The sequence below is a fragment of the Canis lupus genome, chromosome 9 (genome assembly GCF_048164855.1).
Source record: "Canis lupus baileyi chromosome 9, mCanLup2.hap1, whole genome shotgun sequence".
Classification (NCBI taxonomy): Eukaryota; Metazoa; Chordata; class Mammalia; order Carnivora; family Canidae; genus Canis; species Canis lupus.
The window spans coordinates 48372638-48398526 of NC_132846.1; the positions used below are offsets into that span (position 1 = coordinate 48372638).

Below are 25889 nucleotides of genomic sequence, written 5' to 3' on the forward strand. Positions count from 1 at the left end.
AAGAGGATATAACCCAAATGTGAATTGGTCAATGAATGGATAGTTAAAATTTAGTATGGTAGTGGAGTATTGTTTTGCAATAAAGGAAGTACTGATATATGTGCAACATGGATGAAGTTTGAAAATACGTGACGTGATGAGAAAATGCTCCGCATCACTTGCCATCAGGGAAAGACAAATCAAAACCACAATGAGGGGCACCCTGGGTGGCTCAGCGGTTTAGCCCCGCCTTCAGCCCAGGAGGTGATCCTGGAGACCGGGCATCGAGTCCCACGTCAGGTTCCCTGCATGGAGCCTGCTTCTCCCTCTGCCTGTGTCTCTGCCTCTCTCTCTCTCTCTCTCTCTCTCTCTCTCTCTGTCTCATGAATACATAAAATCTTTAAAAAAAAAAAAAACCACAATGAGATACCACCTCACACCAGTTAGAATGATGAAAATGAACAAGACAGGAAACAATTGTTGGAGAGGATGTGGAGAAAGGGGAACACTCTTGCACTGTTGGTGGGAATGTGAACTGGTACAGCCACTCTGGAAAACTGTGTGGAAGTTCCTCAAAGAGTTAAAAATAGAACTGCTCTACGACCCAGCAATTGCACTGCTGGGGATTTATCCCAAAGATACAGATGCACTGAAACATCAGGACACCTGCACCCCAATGTTTACAGCAGCAATGTCCACAGTAGCCAAATTGTGGAAGGAGCCTTGGTGTCCATTGAAAGATAATGGATAAAGATGTGATCTATATATACAACGGAATATTACTCAGCCATTAGAAATGACCCACCATTTGCTTCAACGTGGATGGAATTGGAGGGTATTATGCTGAGTGAAGTAAGTCAATCGGAGAAGGACAAACATTATAAGGTCTCATTCATTTGGGGAATATAAAAAATATTGAAAGGGAATAAAGGGGAAAGGAGAGAAAATGAGTGGGAAACATCAGAGAGGGTGACAAACCATGAGAGACTCCTAACTGGGAAATGAACAAGGGGTCTTGGAAGGGACGTGGGCGGGGGGTTGGAGTGACTGGGTGATGGGCACTGAGGGGGGCACTTGACGGGATGAGGACTGGGTGTTATGCTATATGTTGGCAAATCGAACTCCAATAAAAAAATATACAAAAAAAAAGTGAAGTGAATGAAGCCAGTCACAAAAGACCACATATTGTATAAATCCACTTATAAAAAATATCTAGAATAAACAAATAAATAGAGACAGAAAGTAGATAAGTGGTTGCCTAGGGCTGGGAGTGGAGAGATACTTGGGGGGAAATGGAGAGTGACTGCTAATGAGTACAGGGTTTCTTTTTTGGGGTGATGAAATTGTTCTTAAATTAGCAGCATTAAATTCACCTTGTGAAAATACTAAAACCACTGGATTGTACACTTTATTTTTTAAAAGAATAATCCTTTTTTTAAAAAAGATTTTATTTATTTATTCATGAGAGACACACAGAGAGAGAGAGAGGCAGAGACACAGGCAGAGAGAGAAGCAGGCTCCATGCAGGAGCCCAATGTGGGACTCGATCCCGGGTCTCCAGGATCAGGCCCTGGGCTGAAGGCAGCGCTAAACCGCTGAGCCACCGGGGCTGCCCCTGAATTGTACACTTTAAGTAAGCAAATTGTATAATATGTAAAATATACTACATAAAGATGTTTTTCTTTAAGTCAAATACACTTGCAAGATTTACATTCTGCTAAATAAAAACTATGATCAAGTAAAAAAATGTTTTATGGAAGTTTCAAAAATTGGTAAAAGTAAAAAATATACTGATCAAAGATACAACCATGGGGCGCCTGGGTGGCTCAGTTGGTTAGCGTCCAACTCTTGATTTTGGCTCAGGTGATGATCTCAGGATCCTGAGATGATGCCGTGAGTCACGCTCTGTGCTCAGTGGGGCTTCAGCCTGAGATTTTCTCTTTCTCACCCTCTGCCTCTCCCCCATATGTGCATACTCTCTCAAATAAATAAATCCTTTAAAAATTATCCACTAGCATTGCAATTCCTCAACATCTTCCATTTTAAAAATTTTACTTTTTAAAAAAGTAATCTGTACAGCCAACATGGGACTTGAACTCACAATGCTGAGATCAAGAGTCATATGCTCTACGGACTGAACCAGCCAAGTGCCCCTACATCTTCCCATTTTATTTTAAGATTTTATTCTTAAGTAATCTCTACACCCAATGTGGGGCTCAAATTCACAACCCCAAAATTTGAGTCGCATGCTTTACTAAGTCAGCTAGGCACCCCTTTTCCCTTTTTAATCTCATCAATACATGAATGGGTGGTGCTCCTGTTACAGAATGATTATCTTGTGTTATGATGGTGTTCTCTACTAGCTTGTGAAATGGTATAGCCACTTGGGAAGCCTGGCTTTTCCTAAAAGGTTAAATACAGAATTGCAATGACCAGCAATTCCAGATAAATTATAGCAAAGAAAAATGACAGCAGACATATGCATAAAAACTTGTACATAATTATTGTATGTATAACTATTGTATATATATACACACACACACATATATGTGCATATATTTGTACGTATATATGATTCAATATCTTGCCCACTACAATTGTAATCTCAGATACCTTTAACTTTTAATCACATAAAGAGATGAGAAGGGATGACGGGGTATACCAGAAGGAGTGCCTCCTATGTTTTGCCATCCCTTCTAAGATCTTCACTGATCACAGAAATGCCAAACAACTTCTATTTTAGTATATGTGCTGCCAAAGCGAGCACCCATTAGCTTCTATATATCTACCTCACTTCATGATCAGAAAGAAATGAAGGGCGCCTGGGTGCCTAGTTGGTTAAGCGTCTGCCTTTGGCTCAGGTCATGATCCCAGGGTCCTGGGTTGGAGTTCTGCATTGGACTCCCTGTTCAGCAGGGAGTCTGCTTCTCCCTCTACCCTCCCCCACTACTTGTGATCTCTCTCTCAAGTAAAAAAATTTTTAAAGATTTTATTTATTCATGAGAGACACAGAGGCAGAGACATAGGCAGAGGGAGGAGAAGCAGGCTCCCCAAAGGGAGCCTGATGCAGGACTCGATCCCAGGACTCTGGGATCATGTCCTAAGCCAAAGGCAGATGCTCAACCACTGAGCCACCCAGGCATCCTTTAAATAATTATGTTTTTAAAAAGAGAGAAAAGAAACGAAGTCTTTGGTACACTCTAAGGTGAACTGTATATTATCTGCATGAAAGTATCAACTTTTTGGATTTTCTTCATAATCCCAGGGTTCTGACTATAGCTTTTGTTTGGTCTGGCCAAAGCCTGGAACTATATAAGTTTTGGCACTGATTAAAGTAAATATTGCATAGTCACTGGGTATCATAACCAATATTGATGTTTCTACTAGTTCCTAATAATTCTTGCTAGTCTGTCCAAGTTCTTACATGTTGTTCTTGATGATTTGAGCCAGAGATACTCTTCTAAGACCCAGCAAATGCCATGCAGTTTATCCAAGGATGTTATCTCCTCCTAGATACATTCAAGATCCTATGGTAGAAATTCTAAATGTCCTAGTGAGAGACCACACTCAAGATGCAAAGGGCCACCAGTGGAAATAATGCTATGTAGTATAAATCAATGTAGTCTATTGAGTAAGCCAGGATTAGGTTGTGCAACTGGAGGAAACACTGACAGAACATTAGGCAATAAAGATAATTCCAGTTGGCAGGACCTGAGTCTGACTGAGACTGACAATATTATAATAATAGAAAACTGTCAGGGTGCCTGGGTGGCTCAGATCATGATCCCAGGGTCCCAGGTTGGGTCCTTCATCAGGCTCCCTGCAGGGAGCCTGCTTCTCCTTCTGCCTGCTTCTCCCTCTGCCTGTGTCTCATGCCTCTCTCTCTGTCTCTTATGAATACATACATACATAAATAAATACATACATAAATACATAAATAAAATATTAAAAGAAAGAATAAATGATTTTTTTTTAAACACTGTGATATGAGATGAAAGTCTATTTGGAGAAGATGTAGAGCTTAAAGCTTAGGGCAAAAGCATGAGGGAATGAGAGCACTGTCTCTTGGCTGTTTTTCCTGGGCTTTCAAGACATCAGAACAGGCAGGGAGCATTCAGTTTCTCTCTCACAGACAAGATCTCTGACCTCTTTTCTCTTCAGTGTGTTGAAAGGTAAAGCTTTTAATCCTGGCTAGATCACCACAAACTTACGCAGTAATACAGGTAAAAGAAGAAGGCTTCCAAGGGCCAATAAATAGACACACTATTAAGAAGAGACCTAATGACTCCCCAAGAAATCCAGCTCTCAGTATAACATACAACTAGACTTCTGGGAAATCTCTGTTGGTTACTAGGATCATTGGATAGAGGCAGGGGGCATTCGGATTGACAGAGCAGAACTAGGGGAGTATGTGTGTGTGTGTGGGGGGTCTCACAGTGAGCGTTCTTCTCTGAATATGATGTTCTAAGAGTTAGAAGCTCTGTTTCTGTGTCGATCAGATGATGGAGATTACCATGATCCTACTTATGGATTACTGGAGAACAACTGAGTCTTGGAGAAATACAACAGAAGGAACCAGGAATGATTAAAGAGGCCACTTGAATCAGGCTGAGGCAGGCTTCCCCAGTTGCCCAAATAATCTGTTTTTCACTGAAATGCAAAAAAACTGGCATTCCTATTTTCTCAAAGATTTACATCTTGCTCTTCTAAATAGTTAGTAGCAGAGCTATTGCAGGCATGGATGGTGTTGGTGGTGAATACCCAGAGAACCGGCAAATAAAAAATGTAATTCTGTGTCGTGCCTGGCTGGCTCAGTAGGTAGACCATAAAACTCTCGGGGTTGTAAATTCAAGCCCCATGTTGGGTGTAGAGATTACTTAAAAGTAAAATCCTTTTTGAAAATGTGTTTTTTGTGAGCCAGTGTTTCATTCTGTTCATACATCTGTTTCTTTGTCAAACTATCTGGTCATTGCTTACTAGTGATTTAATACGATTACAAAAGTAAGTGATGTAGCACCTGCAAGGTTAATCTCTCGCATCCCCCAGTACCAGCTGCCCCTAGACCAACATTCTTGGCAAGCACTCAAGGTGGTAACTTCTGTAATTCAAAGTTCTGGTAACTGAGCCAAGAGCAGGCTCACCAGGCTATTTTTGTATCCAGACAGCAAGTGGCTATTTGAAAAGTATGTTTTCCATTTAATCTAATCTCTCTGAATGTAGGGAATTATTCCTTAAAGACTAAAGGCGGGCGGGGGCTCAGCGGCTTAGCGACGCCTTCAGCCCAGGGCCTGATCCTGGAGACCTGACGTCAGGCTCCCTGCATGGAGCCTGCTTCTCCCTCTGCCTGTGTCTCTACCTCTCTCTCTCTCTCTCTCTCTCTGTGTGTGTGTCTCTCATGAATAAATAAATAAAATCTTAAAAAAAAAAAAAAGACTAAGGGCAAGGTCCGTCAGAGAGAGAGACATGTGACCCTAATGTCTTTCTCTCTAGACCTGTTACAATATCTGATTCCTCCGGAAAAAAAAAAAATCATATGCTTGAGTCCAGATGCTTTGGACAAGGAAAATATTTAAGTATTTCAGGGGATTTTTAGATACAAATTCTTGGAAACCTCAATCAAGTGGGAAAGACTAAATGTTCATGGATATGGAGGAGGAAGGGTCTGACTCAGGGGGACAGGTTTTACTTACTCTATGAGTAGGACACAGAAAATCAAAGGTATCCTTTTTGGTGATTTCATCACTCCCTGATACTGTTCTTTTTTGTTTAAATCTTTTATTTTTAAAAATATTTTATTTATTCATGAGAGACACAGAGAAAGAGAGGGAGAGAGAGGCACAGACATAGGCAGAGGGAGATAGCAGGCTCCAAGAAGGAAACGTGACATGGGACTCAATCCTGGGTCTCCAGGATCACAACCTGGGCTGAAGGCAGCGCTAAACTGCTGAGCCACCCAGGCGGCCCCTAAACCTTTTATTTTGAAATAATTTTAGACCCACAAAAAAGTTGCAAAAATAGTACAGGGTTCCCGGTACCATTCCTCCTCCTACCTTAATGCTAACATCTTACATAACCATAGTACAAATATCAAAATCAGGAAGTTAATATGAATATAATACTACATAACCATGAGAGTATTATTGAAATTAGGTTATTGCTATCTTGGAGAAAGGACTTATTCAAATGCGATGTATACTGGCTGGTAAGAACGGAAATATGGAGCTCTCTTGTCTCACCAAAACTGTGAACAGGAAATAAGTAACAGGCCAGATCACAAGTGGAATCACAGCTGACGCTGGAGTAACTGGGAATCTGTCCCCACTTCCAACCTTTTCCCTTTCAACTCTCAGGTGGGTTATTGGAAAAGTAAAGAGATCTCAGATGTCTATCGAGGATTACAGAAAACTAAATGAATCTGTAACTGTGGCTGACATTGTTTCTCTATAGGAAGATCTTTTGAAAACATCCCTGATTGGTATCCTTTTATTGATCTTATTACACCGCTGTGCCACCCAGGGATCCCCCAGGAAAGCATTTTGCATGGCCCAGCTCAGGCCTCCTTCTTAGCTGCTTTTCCTTCATGTGCCTGGGAGCCATTTCTATGGCACTTTCAGCAGCCTGGGTATCAAAAGGGAGAGGGAGAAGCCACCTTTCACTTTGCCTTTCTGAAATCTGAGTGCAGATTTCACTTTAAAATTTTATTTATTGGGATCCCTGGGTGGCTCAGCAATTTAGCGCCTGCCTTTGCCCAGGGCTTGATCCTGGAGACCCGGGAGCATACATATCCCACCTCAGGCTCCCTGAATGGAGCCTGCTTCTCCCTCTGCCTGTGTCTCTGCCTCTCTGTCTCTCATAAATAAAATCTTAAAAACTTTTATTTATTTATCTATTTATTTATTGAGGTGGGGGATTGGCAGAGGGAGTTTCTCAAGCAGGGTCCATAAGCAGCACAGAGCCTGATGAAGGGGTCAGTCTCACCACCCTGAGATTGTGACCTGAACTGAAATCAAGAGTTGGACACTTAAAAAAAAAAAAAAAAAAAGAGTTGGACACTTAACCTACTGAGCCACCCAGGTGTCCCTGAGGGCAGATGTCAATTGTGCTAGTGGCTGCAGCAGCTCAGGTAAACCGAGTGTTCCTAGATTGAGCACAGCCTGCAACATTTCAAACAAAGGGTGTTTAAAACACCCCCAGCAGGTACTTCCAGAGGTAGAATACTGAAAGCTCACTGTACTCTGAGATCTGGGGACCTGGTCTGGCTTATCGTGCTTCCACTCACTGGGCACGGTGCGCATGCTCCATCCACCCTGTTGTGAAATCAAGTAGGCTGAGCAGAATGGTTGGGTTCAGCTAATGAAAGGCACTGTCAAAAATGTGAAGAGCAAGAGGAGAGTGAAGTCAAGCTATTTCTTCTCTCTCCACTCCCACACTATCTCACCTCGGATTGCCTGCCTCCCATCACAAAGGCTATGTAGGTAGGGCTCCTGCCAGGCAGCCTTCTGCCTTTGAGCCTTCAAGCCCCAAGGTTCTGCAACCAACTTGCTTTTTAACCTTGCCAATGCCTTTGGAAATAGTCCCATTATGAAACTCCCCACAAATTACCCAATTGGAACATGCCACTTGTTTGTTCCCTGCCAGAACTCTGACGCAGCTCAACACTCACGCGCGCGGCCAGTGACCAGATTCGTGAATTGAAAAGCAAAACTCTTACTGAGCACCTGCTATATAGTTTTATCAGTGCGGTGTTTGCCATATGTTAGCCCAGGTAATTATCACAATATGCTTTTTACAGAGAAGGAGACTGGCTTCAGAGACTGAATTACGTATCTTGCTAAGGATCACCAGGCTATTAAGGAGCAGGATCAGACCGGAATCCAGGTCGATCTCACTCCATAAACATCTATCTGCACTGAAAGCCACCCCTTGGTACTCTTAGCTCTAAGAAAAAGGCCAGGGAAAGGATCGAGAGGCAGGGGAAGGATTAGGACTGTTTCTCCACTGATCACCTGAATTACAATCACCTGGGATGCTTTATACACCTGCAGGTTCTCGGACCTGACCGTATCAGTGCCATCGCAACAGTCTTGGTACCTCTAGTCCACATTCACTGCGCTGGATGGGAGGATTAATAATGAACTCTTATTTTAGTTGACAACGTTCTTCCGGCTGACCAGACATCAGCGCGTTTGCACAAACACTAGGGATCTCACGCAGCGGTTGAGAGCGTCTCACGTGCATCCAATGGGAGAAGCGCCAGGTGCCCACTGTGACTGCCCCCTAGGAGGTGAAGGGCCGCCCGCGGGACACGTGACTGGCGAGGCGGATAACGCCCCCCTCCCGCCGCAGCGCTCGGCAGAAATCAGGATGGCTCCGACCGTGAGCCTGGAGCCCGCGGGCGGCTGCGCCTGGGACGAGCCGGTGCGCATCTCCGTGCGCGGCCTGGCCCCGGGACAGCCCGTCACGCTGCGCGCGTCCCTGCGCGACGAGAGGGGCGCGCTCTTCCGGGCCCACGCGCGCTACCGGGCGGACGACCGCGGCCTCCTGGACCTGGCGCGCGCGCCCGCGCTGGGCGGCAGCTTCGTGGGGCTCGAGCCCATGGGGCTGCTCTGGGCCCTGGAGCCCGAGAAGCCCTTGGTGCGGCTGGTGAAGCGGGACGTGCAGACGCCCTTCGCCGTGGAGCTGGAGGTGCTGGACGGCCACGAGCCCGACGCCGGGCGGCTCCTGGGCCGGGCGCTGCACGAGCGCCACTTCCTGCGGCCCGGGGTGCGGCGGGTGCCGGTGCGCGCGGGCCGGGTGCGCGGCACGCTCTTCCTGCCCCCAGGTGAGCGCCCGGGCTCCCAGGCTGTTTTGGAGAATTAGATGGAGTCCCGAGACCTGGGTGGCCTCTTCCTGACGGGGGGTGGGGAGCTCATGGTTGTGGAACTTTCCTAAACTCGTCCCCGCACTCCAGAGTCTATCCTGGATTGAAGTTTTTCTTCGAAGTTTCTCGGCACTTCCAGGAGTCAACTGCCACTTCTTAGCTAAAAAGTGCATTCAACATACTCAAAGAGAGCATTGATTTTTTTTTTAAAGATATTATTTATTTATTCATGAGAGACAGAGAGAGAGGCAGAGACACAGGCAGAGGGAGAAGCAGGCCCCATGCAGGGAGCCCATTGCGGGACTCAGTCTCGGGTCTCCTGGATCAGGCCCTGGGCTGAGGGCAGGCGCTAAATCGCTGAGCCATCCAGGGATCCCCAGTGCATTGATTTCAAGTGCAGGCCAGGCGGCTGTGTTTCAAATACCAGTTTTAGGTAATGACTTTTTTTTTTTTTTAAGATTTTATTTATTTATTCATTAGAGAGACACAGAGAGAGAAAGAGAGAGGAGAGAGAGGCAGAGACACAGGCAGAGGGAGAAGCAGGCCCGGGACTCCAGGATCAGGCCCTGAGCCGAAGGCAGGCGCCAAACCGAGCCACCCAGGGATCCGATCCCTCAAACACCAGTATTAGGTAATGACTTAAGGTGCTGTGCAAGAGTGGCCTTTGCCTGTTTTCACATCAAACTTCCGAGGAAGCTAAAACCACAGATAGAGGCAGTGCCCTGTAATCCGAGAAGACAAACTGATGGTCCCTTTCTCCCGTTTTAAACAGTTTGTTGGTGATTCCCAATCTGGGTTAATTTTCCTCCACCCCAGAGGACATTTGGCAATATCTGGAGACATTTTTGGTTGTCCCAATCCAGGAGGCCTGGGGTGCTATTGCCATCTAGTGGGTAGAGGCCAGAGATGTTGCTAAGCATTCACAATGCCCAGGGTAGCCTGCACAACAAAGAAATACCTTACTTAAAATGCCTATAGGGCTGAGGAACCCTAGTCTTAAAAGAACAAGGTGCTTACTAGGTAAAAGAAGCTTGGACACAAAACGCCTGACCCAACTCTTAAAACCAAATTCCAGACTGAAACCCCTCCCATAGAGAAATGCTGCAGTTGTTGCCACATGCCACAGAATCTGGAACAAATGTCATTCTCCAAAGCGAGAGGCCCTGCTTTATTCTTACAGCTCTTAGGCAATTCACACTCTTAATTAATGGCTGCATATTCAGCTGTGAACTCCTGCAGCTAGAATTGGACTTTACGCATCTCAATGGGTCTGTATTCCTAAAGGCTTGCCCAGGGATAGACTAGGAGCTCAGTAGTCCTACTGATTTAAGAAGAATCAGCCCCCAGGGATACCTGGGTGGCTCAGTTGGTTAAGTGACCAACTCTCAATTTTGGCTCAGGTCATGATCTCAGGGTCATGGGATGGGCTCTGCCCTCAGCAGAGTGCCTGCTTGAGATTCTCTCCCTCTGCCCCTTCCCCTATTTCTCACATATTCTCTCTCACTCTCTCTCTAAAATAAATAAATAAAAGCTTAAAAAAGGCCTTTAAAAAGAATCTCCCGCCTAAAAACCCTTTCACTACCTATCATGGCTACTGATATTTGAGTCCAGTCAATGTTCTGTTAACTATTTCAGTGTCTACTATGTGGCCCATTTAAAAAGTCGGTTCTGAAAAAAAAAAAAAAAAAGTCGGTTCTGGCCCAAAGGCTTTTGTAAATAAGGTAAACAAGTTCAATCACTTAACAAATATGAATTAAGTCCAGGACCATGCTACATACTGGGATGCAATATATAGCACAGACAGACATGGTCCTCACTGCACTAACAGCCTAATAAAGGACCCAGGTAACTATACTTGCAGTTATAAATGTGGTCAGTGCTAGGAGAGGGGAAGTACAGGCCCAGGGTGCTGGTGAGAACATATAAAAGACTGACTCAACTCACTTTGGGAGGGATCTGGAAAGCCTTCTGGGAAGGGAGATCTAAATTTAGGTTTGAGGGGCACCTGGGTGGCTCAGTCTGTTAAGCGTATGCCTTCAACCCAGGTCATGATCCCAGGGTCCTGGGATGGACCCCCTGCATCTTGCTCCCTGCTCAGTGGGGAGTCTGCTTCTCCCTCTCCTCTGCCCCCCCCCCCCACTCTTGCTTGGTCTTTCTCTTTCAAATAAAGACATAAAATCTTAAGAAAAAATTGGGGATGGAGGGGAATAGTGTATACCATTTTTAGGAGCCAAAGAGAACAGCGCACATTTAGGAATGGTGTTATTTAAGGCTGGGGCAGAGTGTGCAAAGACATAGGCAGTATATCTAATAAACCCTTATATATGTAGCGCTCTCAAAGTATTCTAAAATAGTTTTTTTTTGGAGGAAAATTATGTGGGAAATGTACATTATATCAAATGCTATCTCTAGCATATTTTTCACATTTTCTCACACATTTGTGAAAATATGTGAAAAATTCTGGAGAAAATAAAGCTTTTTGTTCCCGTCCTTCTCCCTGAAGATTACTAAAAGAAAAAAAATTGCACATTTTAAAAAGGATTCTTTTTCCACCCACTCCTCCACCCCCAACCTTACTTGCTGTAGAAACTTTTCTTTGCTGACTACCAAAATCTGAAACTCAAGAATGTCTTTTGAGAGTCTAAAGCTTTTTAAGATTTGTGGTGCTTTCCAGGTGCAGGACCCTTCCCTGGGATCATTGATCTGTATGGAAGTGGTGGTGGCCTTTGTGAATACAGGGCCAGCCTCCTGGCTGGACATGGGTTTGCTGCGCTTGCTTTGGCTTATTTTAGATTTGAAGACCTCCCTGAGTATTTGGATGATCTACAACTCGAGTACTTTGAAGAAGCTGTGAACTTCATGCTGCAGCATCCAAAGGTGGGTCCTCATGCTTGCCTGAAGAGGAGAAGGGATAGAGCAGACCCAGGACTGGATCCAGAAGCCATACCAGAACACCAGGGGCTAGAAATATATCATGAGACACAAAAGTTCCTTCAAAAGTTACTAGGATTATTATTATTTTTTAAATTTTTATTTATTTATGATAGTCACAGAGAGAGAGAGAGAGAGAGGCAGAGACATAAGCAGGCTCCATGCACCGGGAGCCCGACCTGGGATTCGATCCCAGGTCTCCAGGATCGCGCCTTGGGCCAAAGGCAGGCGCCAAACCGCTGCGCCACCCAGGGATCCCAGTTACTAGGATTATTATTTTCATTTCTATCCCTCTCTCTCCAATCTCTAAAGACTCCACTGTTTATTTCCCTTTAATTATTAGCCACAATTCAAAGAGCTCCCCTAAAATGTTACTAACCTTAAATTCTGGTTCTTCATCTACCACCACATGGCCCAATAATCTTGAAAAAGGCAACTCTTTCTCTGAGATTCCATTTTTCTTATTCATAAGGCTAATGTAAATATACAGATGGAGAAATTTGACTAGCAGGAGACATTTTTAGGACATTTAAATAGGGACTGTATTTGATGATATTAAGGAATCATTAATTTTGTTAAATGTAATAATGATACTGTGTTTTTATAGAGAAAGTTCTTATCTGAGACTGGAAAAAATAAAATAGTTTGGTATGATTATAGATAGAATATATACTCTGCAACTCCCTAGACTCAAAGAAACTCAAATATTCTAATGTTAAATGATAAAATGTTCCACAAGGTCTGTGGGTTAGTCTAACTCAGAATTCAGAGACTGGTCTCTTAGCAGAGCTGCTAAAGCCTAGATGGTCTTGAATTGTGATTATTGGTTAATTAGAGGAGCTAACGCCCCAGGGAAAAACAAGAGACCAATTCTTCTGTCTTGGACTTTTTTTTTTTTTTAATTTTTATTTATTTATGATAGTCACAGAGAGAGAGAGACAGAGACATAGGCAGAGGGAGAAGCAGGCTCCATGTACCAGAGCCCAATGTGGGATTCGATCCCGGGTCTCCAGGATCGTGCCCTGGGCCAAAGGCAGGCGCTAAACCGCTGCGCCACCCAGAGATCCCTGTCTTGGACTTTTGTTTTAGGTGGCCACACTCTGGACTTCCTTTGGGCTGTATCCCTGCCGACAGGGTGAGGAGTCCAAGGTACCCAGGGAATGTATCCACCTGGAACCTGTGTGCTTACGCACACCCACACGCGCCCACCATGCCCTTGTGATCTGGAACCCCAGAATTCTTTGCCAAATGGCATCGATCCTCCTTCTAGTCCTGTGTCTCTTCTCTGGTCTATCAGTGTGAATACACCTAGGCCTTAAACACATAGGCTTGCGGGATCCCTGGGTGGCTCAGCGGTTTAGCGCCTGCCTTTGGCCCAGGGTGTGGTCCTGGAGACCCAGTATCGAGTCCCACGTCGGGCTCCCGGCATGGAGCCTGCTTCTCCCTCCTCTGTGTCTCTGCCTCTCTCTCTCTATGTCTATCATAAATAAATAAATAAATAAATAAATAAATAAATAAATAAATAAATAAATAAATAACTATTAAAAAAAAAACACATAGGCTTGGGCGTCCACATACATGTGTGAGAGGCCCCTCAAGGTTGATGATGGAGCCAGGGTTGGGAAAAACAGGAAGGTGGGTAGGGACCAAGGATGGGCTGGCTCTCCCCTAGTCTACATTCCAGTACAGAGCTTCAAGACCTTCCATGCTTTCAAATCTTCTGTTATGGAGGTATATTTATCAAAGTGGGAGAAAAGAATATATTTAAAGAGTTTGTTCACTTGATTTATAACTTAAATATTTAGGGTATGTGGGTATAGGTCTCTGTGTGTACTCTGGACCCAATCACCAAAAATATTAGTGGAAGGCCCGTGTCCTAGGAAATCAATTGATTTGCTTCTTAGAAGACCCACTTGAGCATTGTGGATTGTTGCATGAAGAAAGCAAGCCAATGACATTTAAAAAAGCTACCTAGAGAATATAAAATCACTGTTTATGTCCTCCATTTACAAATTCTGGGCTTGTTCTGTTTCTCTTCTACAGGTGAAAGGCCCTAATGTTGGGCTTCTTGGCTTCTCCAAAGGAGGTGACCTGTGTCTCTCAATGGCCTCTTTCTTGAAGGGGATCACAGCCACTGTACTTATCAATTCCTGTGTGGCTAACACAGTAGCTCCTCTGCCTTACAAAGATATGATTATCCCCAGTCTTGGCAGTGACCCAAAGAGATATACAATTAATGAATCTGGACTTTTGAATTTTATGGATATTTGGGAAAATCCACTGGAGGGATCCAACCAGAAAAGTATTATTCCATTTGAAAGGGCCCAGGGGCCCTTCCTGTTTATTGTTGGCATGGATGATAATAACTGGAAGAGTAGCTTCTATGCTCAGATAGCCTCTGAACGGTTACAAGCCAATGGGAAAGACAGACCCGAGATAATCTGCTACAAAGGAACTGGTCATTGTATTGAACCACCTTATTTTCCTGTATGTAGAGCTTCTGTACATGCAGTGTTAGGCCAACCCATATGCCATGGAGGTGAGCCAGAGTTTCAGTCAAGGGCACAGGTCGATGCTTGGCAGCGAATTCAAACTTTCTTCCATAAACATCTCAATGGTCAAAAACCTGTCCAGTCCAGCAAACTATAAAATTGTAATCATAGACCAGATAGTATTAATAAAAACCGAATTCATACATATGTGTTGGGTTTTCCAGAGCACGTAGGAAACTTTTGGCAACAAAATAACTATCTCAGCTTCTTATCAGGTCCCATTGGAGTCTTTGCAACCCTGATTTCTTCACTGCCACTCCTTTCTCCCCTGAACTTTACTCACTGTATAGGCTTTTTTTTTTTCTCTCACTGTATAGGCTTAATCCTGACCTCATCCACAGGATCCATTCCATCTTAGCCGTAAGTAGGTGAAATGTAAGAAGTGCCTACCCAATTCTCTCTTGCTGGCCTACCTTTGACCTGTGTTCTGGTTTTGAAGACTGAGTTTCTGTATTCGTAAGAGTTCCAAATCCTGTTTGGACTCTAACTGACCATGTCTGAGCATTGGGAACATACCCACTTGAATCCTTTATGGAATGAACTATGCTTCTTTCTTGCCAGTATACATTTCTGAATGTGTATTCAAGACTTGTTTCTGAACCCCACTTTGAAGATTGGGGGCATTGAATTTCCTCATATGCTAAGCCATGTTTTTATTTATTTTTTTAAAGATTTTATTTATTTGTCAGAGAGAGAAAGCATGCACACACAAGCAGGGGGAGCAGCAGGCAGAGGGAGAAGTGGGCTCCCCGTTGAGCAAGGAACCCAATGTGGGATGCGATCCCAGAACTCTAGGATCATGACCTGAGCTAAAGGCAGACACTTAACTGTCTGACCACCCAGGCATCCCTTTGCTTTTATTTTATGAATGCAGAGCTTTGTTTTTATTTTATGAATCAGGCCTCAATTTCTTCCTTACTGATAATGTACCCTTTACAAAGATTCAAACAGTACTTTTACAAAGTAAAGCTGAGTTCTTTACAACAGTACTTGTTGTAAGCAAAACAGTGTATTGATATACTGATATAACCCAGTTTTTAAAAGATTTTATTTATTTGAGAGAGAGAGAGAGAGCAAGATGAGGTGGGGAGGGTCAGATAAAGAGTGATAAGTAGACTCTCCAGTGAGCAGGGAGCCCAATGTGGGACTCAATCCCAGGACCCTGAGATCATGACCTGAGCTGAAGGCAGACAACCAACTGAGCCACGTAGGCTCCCCTATAACTATTTATTTATTTATTTATTTATTTATTTATTTATTTATTATTTAAGATTTTTATCCATTTATTCATGAGAGACACAGGGAAAGAGAGAGGCAAAGACATAGGCAGAAGGAGAAGCAGGCTCCATGCAGGGAGCCCGATGTGGGACTCAATCTCGGGACTCAAGGATCACGCCCTGAACCAAAGGCAAATGCTCAACCGTTGAGCCACCCAGGCATCCCAATTTTTAAAAAAGGATTTATTTGTTAATTTGAGAGAGCAGGAGTGGGAGGGGCATAGGGAGAGGCAGAGAGAATCCCAAGCAGACTCCACACCTAATATGGAGCCTGATGCAGGGCTTGATCCCACAACTCTGAGATCAGGACCTGAGCCAAAACCAAGAGTTGGATGCTTAACCAACTGCACCACCCAGACACCCCAACTAACACATTTTTAAGACTCTACCGTGTGGGCCACTGCCTTAATCTTTGGATGTCATGTTATACTTACCAAATTAGACTTCCTCCCAGCAGCATCTGTTCCTATCACCTTCCTACTAGGAAGTACTGGGATCCATCTGCCTCAATTCATTGCAATGTACTGAGCACTACTACCTAGATACATAAGAGACTAGAACTGAAGGTCTTTCCCAAGTGCAAGAAAATTTTTCTGAGACCACATCACATGGTTTGCTGGGCACATGCAAAACCTTTCACCAATTCCAGTTTATCCAAACAACTGCCCATTAGTTTTTGACTAATGAAAAGAAGGTTCCTTAGAGGTAACTTAATTTTGACAAATTGCTAACAATATGTATTGAGTGTAGTTATTCCTTATGTAGTATAATAATTTACTATGATGTGAATTCTTGGAGTGGCTGTTTTAATTCACTCCCAGGTGGTCCTGGTATACTACAGATGCCTTTGCGATGGAGGAATCACAGGAAAAAGTTATAAGGAACATGGCTTGGGGTATGAGAGAAGTGAGGGCCAAAAGCTAGCCCCAGAAGCTAAGCATGAGGATGACAACTATCTCCAGGTACTAAATTTCCAGGTATAGGGACAGCTCTCCACTTCAATTTCTTCCTTACTGATAAAGTAGCCTAAAATATCCTACACTGCCTAAAGATGTTTGGTCACTTTCTCCTCTGAGTTGACTATATATCTGGCTACCTGTTTCTAAGATTTCAAAAGGAATTTCAGGTTGTTGAATAGCTACCTAAAATATGGTAATTGTGAGTTTGAAGGAAGGAAGAGAAAAGGTATCTGTGAAATGAAGCCAGAAACTAGGCTAATACAGTAGTGCTTATTATGTAGTCCTATATGTTTGCCTTGACTGGCCACTTATTCAGTCATACGCTTTCCAATGGCTTATGCAAAGAAAGAAACCTAGTCAGTTACACAAAGCTTAGAGTATTCCTAAAATAAAAGCAAAGCTTAGCAATCAATTTCTTCCAAAGGCTGTCATGCTAAGAAACATTAAGTGATGTAAATGGTAGTAACCTCAAGGATACCTTCACAGTAGGTATAAATTCCAGGCTCTCCTACTTATTGACTGTGTGACTTTGGGTAAGTTATTAAGCTTCCAAAGCCTCCATTTCATCATCTATAAAACGAGGATAATAGTGATAATAACAAGAACTACCTCTCTGGGCTGTCGTGATTAAATTGGATAATCCAGGTGAAGCATTTAAGAAATTTATATATCTATTTGTGTGTTTATTTTTAAAACATAACATTTAAATTTCATTAGAGAAAACTAATGGATTCTACAAAATCTAAGTGGGGTCAACCTGAGAGATCCTAAGAGAGAGAGAATAAGTGTTCTTCCAACTCTGAGATTCTCAGAGGTGCTGGGTTCCAGAACTTTGGGCTTGGACTTGCATTCTGAAGTTGGACCTGGTAGTCACAGATTAAATTTAACCTTCTTAGTTTATTACCCTCTTCCAGGCTTCTAGGGCCAATTACAGTTATCAACTTGATGTATATACCCTTCTAGAACCATTTTATATGCATATACATACAAATACTTGTTTGAATGGAAAAATGTGGTTTTGTGAATCCCATGCCTTTTGCTTGGAAAGAGGAAAAGTCATGATGTATTTTTTTTCCTGCATATAAAGACACCTTTTTAATAGTTATTTCAGGCCACAAGACAATAGAGACTATTTCCGTAGTGTACACATGCGTAGAGCTGCCTCATCGAGAACGTTTAAACTTTAACATTGGCAGTCTTTTCTTAATCCCAGGCAAAAATAATTTCAAGAGGGAAAGGAATTTTGCTGGGAGCCTATGGTCTAGGTAAGCCTCCTTCAGCTAGGTTAGGGACTCGTGACCCCTGGTGGCCAAAGCAGGACTTTATTTTTTAAAATTTTTTCTATAGCAAGAAGCAGTTTACTTATTTATTCATGATAGACATAGAGAGAGGCAGAGACACAGGCAGAGGGAGAAGCTGGCTCCATGCAGGGAGCTGTACGTGGGACTCGATCCCAAGTCCCCAGGATCAGGCCCTGGGCCGACGGCGGCGCTAAACCACTGAGCCACCCGGGCTGCCCAACAAAGTGGGCCTTTAAGGAAGAGACCGGGGCAGCCCCAGAGGCTTAGCGCCTGCCTTCGGCCCAGAGTGTGATCCTGGAGACCCCGGATCGAGTCCCACGTCGGGCTCCCTGCATGGAGCCTGCTTCTCCCTCTGCCCGTATCTCTGCCTCTCTCTCTCTCATGAATAAATAAATATTTTAAAGAAATAAAGAGAAAGAAAGAAAGAAAGAAAGAAAGAAAGAAAGAAAGAAAGAAAGAAAGAAAGAAAGAAAGAAAGAAAGAAAGAGAAAAGAAAGAGAAGAAAGAAAAGAAAGAAAAGAAAGAAAGAAGAAAAAGAAAGAAAGAAAAAGAGAAAGAAAGAAGAGACCGGCCAGCATCTCCTGATCAGTAACTTCTCCCTCTTGGCCCGGGAGCGGTAGGCGGGGGATGAGCTCCTGCCTCTTTCAGGCGGTCCCACTACAGGGACCCCCCAAGCGTGACCGACCCCGGGCCCTCCTAAGTCGCCCCATCCGGCAGCCGGTTGCAGAGTGGCGCCCAGGGACCAGCCGGGGGTGGGGGGAGGGGGGGCCGGCCCTCCGGGCCAGCTGATGCCACTGGGCCCCGCCTCTCCGGGGCCCGCCCGGCTGGCCCCGCCCCATCCGTGACGCCGGGCCCTCCGGCCTGCGGGAGTCCAAGCCGCGAGGATCCCGGGGGCCCCCTCCTGTCTGGGAGGGGGATCACATCGGCCCTTCTCTCCCAGAAGGCGGCGACCCTGACGGTCCCGCCTAAGGCGGCGCTGGCCGCCGAGCTCCTGGACATTCACGTGCACGGCTTAGGCCCGGGGGAGCGGGGGACCCTGCGGGCGCCGGCCGTCTCTACCGCGGCCGCCCCTTCCACTCGGGGCCGCGCTACCAAGCGGGCGGCCGCGGGAGTTGGACCTGGCCGGGGGCCGGGCTCGGGGTGGCCCCTTCACGGGCGTGGAGCCCATGGGGCTTCGTGGAGCCTCACGCCGGCCGGCTCGGAGGATCCCTGCTTCAACCAGATGCCGAGGGGCGTGATGAGCCCCCCCACCCCCAAGTGGAGGTGACCTCCACCGCGCGCCGCGGCAGCCGGCGGTGCCGCTGGGCCCGGCGCTGGCCTCCGCCAGGTGCGGCGCTGGTCCTCCGAGCTCGGCTGCCTGCGGGCCGCCTGCGGGCGTCTTCCCGCTGCCCCCAGGTGCGGGAGGTCTTGAGCGCAGAGCGCTGGGCCTGGCTTTAGGAAATCGACCTACGAAAGCCTGCTTGCTGGGCTAGCTAATTAGTGTTCGGAAAATAAAGCGGGCCCTTCGATTCCTTTGTTTTGTCGCCCTACACACCAGGTAGGACAGTCGCTCTCCTAAATGGCGACTGTACCTCTTTTCTGCCAGCTGCACCCCCATCCCCTTTAAACTCCTCGGGCTGCAGAGCTATTGCTTGTGAGCATCTTTGCTATAATAAGCATAAATGGCCTGTACAGTTTCTAGCATTAAGTATTTACCTCTCTAGTAGGGAGAGCTTTGTGTTAATTTACTTTAACAATTATCATTTCTTGTAATGATGACCAGATTAGTGGATACAAATCTTTCACTGGTATCTGTTCGAGCCCGATCATCACTGAAGGTCCATTACATATATTGTTCACTTTTTTATACTGGTTTCACGTTAGGATACAGATATCTTTTTGTTATTTTCTGACGTACTCGAATTTCTTGAAAACCATCATGATGAGGAAACTTGCTCATTTCATAGACCAAAGAACAATTTATTTTATAGATGAAAAAAAACTAAGGCCTAAAGTGTTTTAACCAGATCCCACAGCTAGATGGTGCTAAAATGAGGGTGCAGTCAAGTTCTTTGAGCGCCAAACTCTGACCTCCACAAACAGGGCCTGAGTTAATGAGTCAAAGAATTAGGTTAGACAAGTTAAACTTGTCTGGTTTATTTTCCATGTTCACTCTCAGGATCCTTAGAACTAAGAATCTTTTATTTATTTATTTATTTATTTATTTATTTATTTATTTATTTATTTTTAAAGATCTTATTTTTTTAATTTTTATTTATTTATGATAGTCACAGAGAGAGAGAGAGAGGCAGAGACACAGGCAGAGGGAGAAGCAGGCTCCATGCACCAGGAGCCTGACGTGGGATTCAATCCAGGGTCTCCAGGATCGCGCCCTGGGCCAAAGGCAGGCACCAAACCGCTGCGCCACCCAGGAATCCCAACTAAGAATCTTTTAAACAAGAGATTTAAAACATTTTCATAATTGGGGTTGGTTTTGTTTTTTTTTTTTAAGACTTTATTTATTCATGAGAGACACAGAGAGGCAGAGATATAGGCAGAGGGAGAAGCAGGCTCCACGCAGGGAGCAGGATGTGGGACTCGATCCTAGGTCTCCATGATCACACCCTGGGCTGAAGGCAGCTATAAACCGCTGAGCCACCCCGGGCTGCCCAAGGGGGGATTTTTTTTTTTTTTGAGTGTATAAGGTCTTAGCAATTTTACATACTGGGGTCAGATTCCTGAATCCAGAGAAAATAAAGAAATTCTCAGTTATTTTAATGTGGTAAGCTAGTGGTTGGAAAAATCTATTGCTGAATAATTTGAGGATCTGTGTGTTATGTCTTTTTCGTGGTTTTGCTTTATCCTTTCTGAAAGTAATCTTGAATCCAGAGATGCTTGAGATCTAATTTTACAAAGAGCAGATCAAGAGATGCCAAGATATTTGAATGTTAAGAAAACCACCTTGTAAATATCACTACATTAATATTTACACCCAAGCTTTCACTTTGGTGGCTAGATTTGCCTTGTTTCTAGCTTTGAAAATTTAGCCTAAAACAACAACAACAACAACAACAACAAAGAAAATTTAGCCTTTGGCACTGGAATTTTAGAGCTTTTAGTTTGGATTATATCTAATGTTCTTGCCTCTAACTCTGTTCTTACAGATTTATCTGGCCTTCCCCCCTCCCCCCCCTTTTTTTTTTAATTTTTAAGATTTTATTTTTTTGAGAGAGTGAGATAGTAAGAGCACCAGCAGGGGGAGACGCAGAGGGAGAAGGCTTGCTCCTGGGAGCCTGACTTGGGGATTGATCCCAGACAGAACCTTGGAATCATGACCTGAGCCAAAGGCAGATGCTTAACCCACTGAGCCACCCAGGCGCCCCTTTATCTGGGACTTTTAATTGGAATAATACAGAAGACTGTATCTGAAAAATACTAGGAGGCAATTGGCTGGGAAATTCTCTTGGAATAGTGAATGAATAACATACTCTACAATAAGAATGTTGAAAGACAAGTAACAGATCAACATTAGAAGGAAATAGTTTGACATTTTACTCCCTTTCCACTGTGAGGGAGCAATAATTTACTCTCCTCTTCAATGTCCTTCTGGCTGGACTAAAAATCAAATGGACGTGAAACAGACCAACCAGAGAAAATGAAATTAATTCTTTATGTATAGGGAATCCACACAGACATGGTAATTCCAAAGACAGGCAAAACAAGGTAAGGAGGAAAGGTTAGAGGCCTAGGACTTTCAAGGGAAGGAATGCAATTCACAGAACAGTAAGAGCAGTTGTTTGGAAATTAGATGTTTGCCCTGCCGTACAGATGGGTCGCTCAGATAAAGTTTATCTCTGGTAATAACACTCATTCTGGAAAAGACCCCCAATTTAGATTTTTCCATGTCATTAAGGGAGGGCTAAACTTTCTCTTGAGCCCACAGGGTCTCAATTGCCTTCAGCTCAAAATAGTCTACATGCCATAGTGGCATATTCTGAGGGGAACTCCCTTGAACCCCTTCAAAGTGAAAACCACTTAAGTGGTTTATCTAGGGGTAGCCTCCCCTTGGCTCCTATGCCACACATATTGGTCATTTTATATTACACCATCATTAGACCTTTAAAATAGTATAAACTTTGTTTACTTAGGGATTTTGGTGACTTTGTATCTTAAGCTCATTGAGAACTTAAAGGGCCCTTTAAAGTTGGATTTTTTTAAATGAGGTATTGCACTTTCATAACTCAAACCCTGCCAAAACTATTTGCTTAGATGATCAGGATTTACTCTTCAAACCAAAACATTTTCCATATCCTTGGTATAAATTATCATATTTTATTCTATTTCTGAGTGTTTTTCTCATAGGGAGAAAAGAAAAAACATTCTTACATAGCCAAAACAGGTATCTATTTCAACCACAACGATAAACCTATTTCAGCCAAAACAGATTTTTTTTCAAGGCAAATAAGTGAATGTTTTATTTATTTATTTTTTAAAAAAGATTTAATTAATTTATTTAACAGAGAGAGAAAGCACAAGCAGGGGGAATGCACAGGCAGAGGGTAGGGAGAAGCAGACTCCTCGCTGAGCAGGGAGCCTGATGTGGGGCTATATCTCAGAATCCTGGAATCATGACCTGATCCCAAGGCAGCCACCCAGGTGCCCCTAGGAACTTTTGAAATAGAAAAAAATAATCTAAAAAAATTTAAAGTTAGAAAATAATAATGTTTTTCCAAAAATATAAATTATACAATTAGAATTTGCTTTAGAAGGGAAGCCTGGCTCAGCGATTTAGTGCCGCCCTCAGCCCAGGGTGTGACTCTGGAGACCCAGGATCGAGTCCCACGTCGGGCTCCCTGCATGGAGCCTGCTTCTCCCTCTGCCTGTGTCTCTGCCTCTCTCTCTCTCTCTCTCCCCCCGTATCTCTCATGAATAAATAAATAAATAAATCTTTAAGAAAAAAAAGAATTTGCTTTAGAAAATATTAGCTAGGTATCATAGTCCATTAAGTGTCCTGTCATCTAATCCCAGATTAATCCTCTTTCCTGGTTTATAGGAGATGGTCCTTTTCCTGGTTTGATTGATGTTTGGTGATGGAGGATTAAATGAATCTCGAGCTAGTCTCCTGGCTTGTGGAGGTTTTGCCACTCTGGCTTTGCCATTTTTTGGCTATGAAGATCCACCTCCAATCGTGAAGGACTTAAATTTAGATTACTTTGAGGAGGCAGCTAAATTTGTGCAAAGTCGCCCAAAGGTGAGTGGGATTGTAGAGAGAAATAAATGTATTTAAAACGAACTCCTTAGGGCCACGAGAGAGTGAATAAAGACAGTGGTCCTAATGGTCTGGAAAATGTAACAAATACCTGTTGAATGAATTAATGGATAAATACATGAATAAATAAGGTATCTGATAAATACATAAATGCTTTTTCTTTATTGAGGGCTGTGGCCCCATTAACAATCAGGCTTTCTCTCTCTCTCTCTCTCTCTCTCTCTTTCTCTCTCTCGTTTGCCTTCTTTTCCTTCAATCTCTAGGTTAAAGGTCGAACATTGGAATGATAGGTTCTGGCTAAGGGGGGCAGAGTTGGCCTTTTCTATGGCTAGTTTTCTCCCAAATATAGCTGCAGTTGTGAGCATCAATGGCTGCATCTCTAACACAACTACTGCCCTTACATGTGGTAGATTTATCCTGCCAGGACTGCCTTTTAACCTGGACAAAATCTCTGCCATGGATTTAGGGGTTTATGATGTTAAAGAAGCCCTGGGAGGACCCCTTGGATCCAACTTACTGGGAAAGCCATATCCCCCTTGAGAAAGCCAGTGTCCATTTCCTTTTTATAGTCGGAGAGGATGACAGGCTTATGCTGACATAGCTGTGAAGCACCTCGCAGAGCATGGGAAGACAAATTTCACTGTTTTAAGCTACCCTAACACTGGCCACAGAATAGATCCCCCTTATAGCCCTTTTCTCTATATCCCTGGATCCCGTGTTGGGAGTGCCTGTTTTGGGAGGTGGACAGCTGAAAGGTCATGCTGCTGCTCAGATTGAGTCTTCGAAGATCTTGAAGCTTTTGCACTTGCATCTAGGGTAAAGTCTAACAAACTAGAGAGTTAAGTTTAGCATATGCGCAGAAAGAATTAAGGGATAGATAGAATATTTTTAACATGTAGTAACTGAAATCTTGACTTCTCAGGGACATCTGTAAGCTTTTAAAAGAAGTAAGAATACTTGTCTCAAGTTCATCAGGGTTTGTAACTTTGGTTACTATCCCTGTTTCTCCATGTTTGGTTTGTTTGAGCTTGAGCTCAAGGTAGTTGCTAAGTGAAAACCAGTTTCCAGTCTGTCATTTTACTCATCCTTCCGCCCTACCCTCCGTGTTACCTGTACTTCTGAAGGTTTTTAAAAACTGATGTGTGATAATTAGTTTGCTATTATGTGTCCCAGAGTTTATAAAACTGTTTTGGACAGGGGTGAATACATGAATATAGGTCCCTGGTTTTATGTTGAGGAGCCATTGGGCTATGATAACTTTGTCATAACAGTCAGAGGCTGGAGTGAATTCTGACAACATGACTCAGAGGTTAATTTGTGGTAGACTGAAGTCATAGAATCCTTTCTGTTGTTAATCAGGTTTTGATTTTTTTTTTTCTAGTTGCCACCTGTTGTAGGATCTTTAAAGAAAGTTAGAAATCCTAAAATACTTGCTTTAAAACTGCCAACCAATGACTGAGAAACCTTGATTCATTATAGTTCATTTATCTCTGTATTTGTATTTTATTTTTTTATTTATGATAGTCACAGAGAGAGAGAGAGAGAGAGAGAGGCAGAGACACAGGCAGAGGGAGAAGCAGGCTCCATGCACCGGGAGCCCGACGTGGGATTCGATCCCAGGTCTCCAGGATCGCACCCTGGGCCAAAGGCAGGCGCTAAACCGCTGCACCACCCAGGATTCCCTCTGTATTTGTATTTTAAAAAACTTTATTCACACTTTGTTTAAAAAACATATTTAAAAATAGGCATATGTCAGTTCTCCCCCCAAGTTCATAATTACACAAGTAGGCAATGTAATTATCTGAGGGAAGGACAGAGTTCATTTCCTTCTACTTTCTACTACTCTCACCAAAAATTTAATTACAATTTGTGGATGAGCCTTAATTTATTAAAATAATTTAACTGAAGTTCTGAGATTCTATTTTAAACATTAAAAATATGTATAGAATTAAAAGATGTTAAAAGTTCTGGACTTCTTATAATTTAGCTTCAGTTTAGTTTTTTGTTCTTCCACGCAATTGAAGGGAGAGATTAAAGTATTAATTATCAGCCTTTGATTTTGGTTGATCAGTAGATCTTGTGGTCAGAACTATATTTCGGGTTCTTCTTGGCAGAAGATGAAGTATTCTCACCTTAATAGTTCCCCTCCCCCAAATTAACATTATTTTTAGAATATAATACATGTTTCAAATCATTAACATCAACAAGAAAGTATATATGTCATACTTTACACACACACACATATACGTACATATGTATTACCTCCTGATTTTTGGGTTATTCGTGTACGATTTTTATTTTTATTTTTTATTTTATTTTTTTAAAGATTTTATTTATTCATGAAAGACATAGAAAGAGAGGCAGAGACACAGGCAGAGGGAGAAGCACGCTCCATGCACCGGGAGCCTGACGTGGGATTCGATTCCGGATCTCCAGGATCACGCCCTGAGCTGAAGGCAGACGCTCAACCGCTGAGCCACCCAGGCATCCCTGCTTTGGTGATTTTATACTTCAAATTAAGGTCTAAAAAAACACCAGCTGTGAAAGCAATATAAATGGACTTTAACTTGGACCTCATCTGTTAAGTTCCCATGCTTGGAGAAACTAATGTCAACTCATCATGTGATACTCAATTTGTACAATAAATTATGAACCTGGAAAAAAATTTTTTTAAAAAATAAAACTTTAAAACCTCGCTATAAAATAACTTTAAAAATTCCCTTCCCCTGCAGATTGCCCCTCGCATCCTTCTCACTACCACCTTTTGTAATTTACCTGTAGT

The 25889-nt window shown here is 43.5% G+C and overlaps 1 protein-coding gene and 1 long non-coding RNA gene across 2 annotated transcripts; both read left to right on the forward strand.

Moving 5' to 3' along the window:
• The first annotated feature begins 8328 nt into the window (after positions 1–8328).
• Positions 8329–14465, forward strand: ACOT6 (acyl-CoA thioesterase 6). The gene is made up of 3 exons (XM_072839270.1): positions 8329–8800; positions 11514–11716; positions 13814–14465. The coding sequence occupies exons 1-3, from the start codon at positions 8344–8346 to the stop codon at positions 14417–14419; spliced, it is 1266 nt and encodes a 421-aa protein (XP_072695371.1). The 5' UTR covers positions 8329–8343; the 3' UTR covers positions 14420–14465.
• A 4730-nt stretch (positions 14466–19195) lies between these two features.
• On the forward strand, positions 19196–25772 carry LOC140640223 (uncharacterized). The gene is made up of 3 exons (XR_012036894.1): positions 19196–19396; positions 22892–23089; positions 25434–25772. It is a non-coding gene; the product is annotated as an uncharacterized lncRNA (long non-coding RNA).
• Positions 25773–25889: the final 117 nt, after the last annotated feature.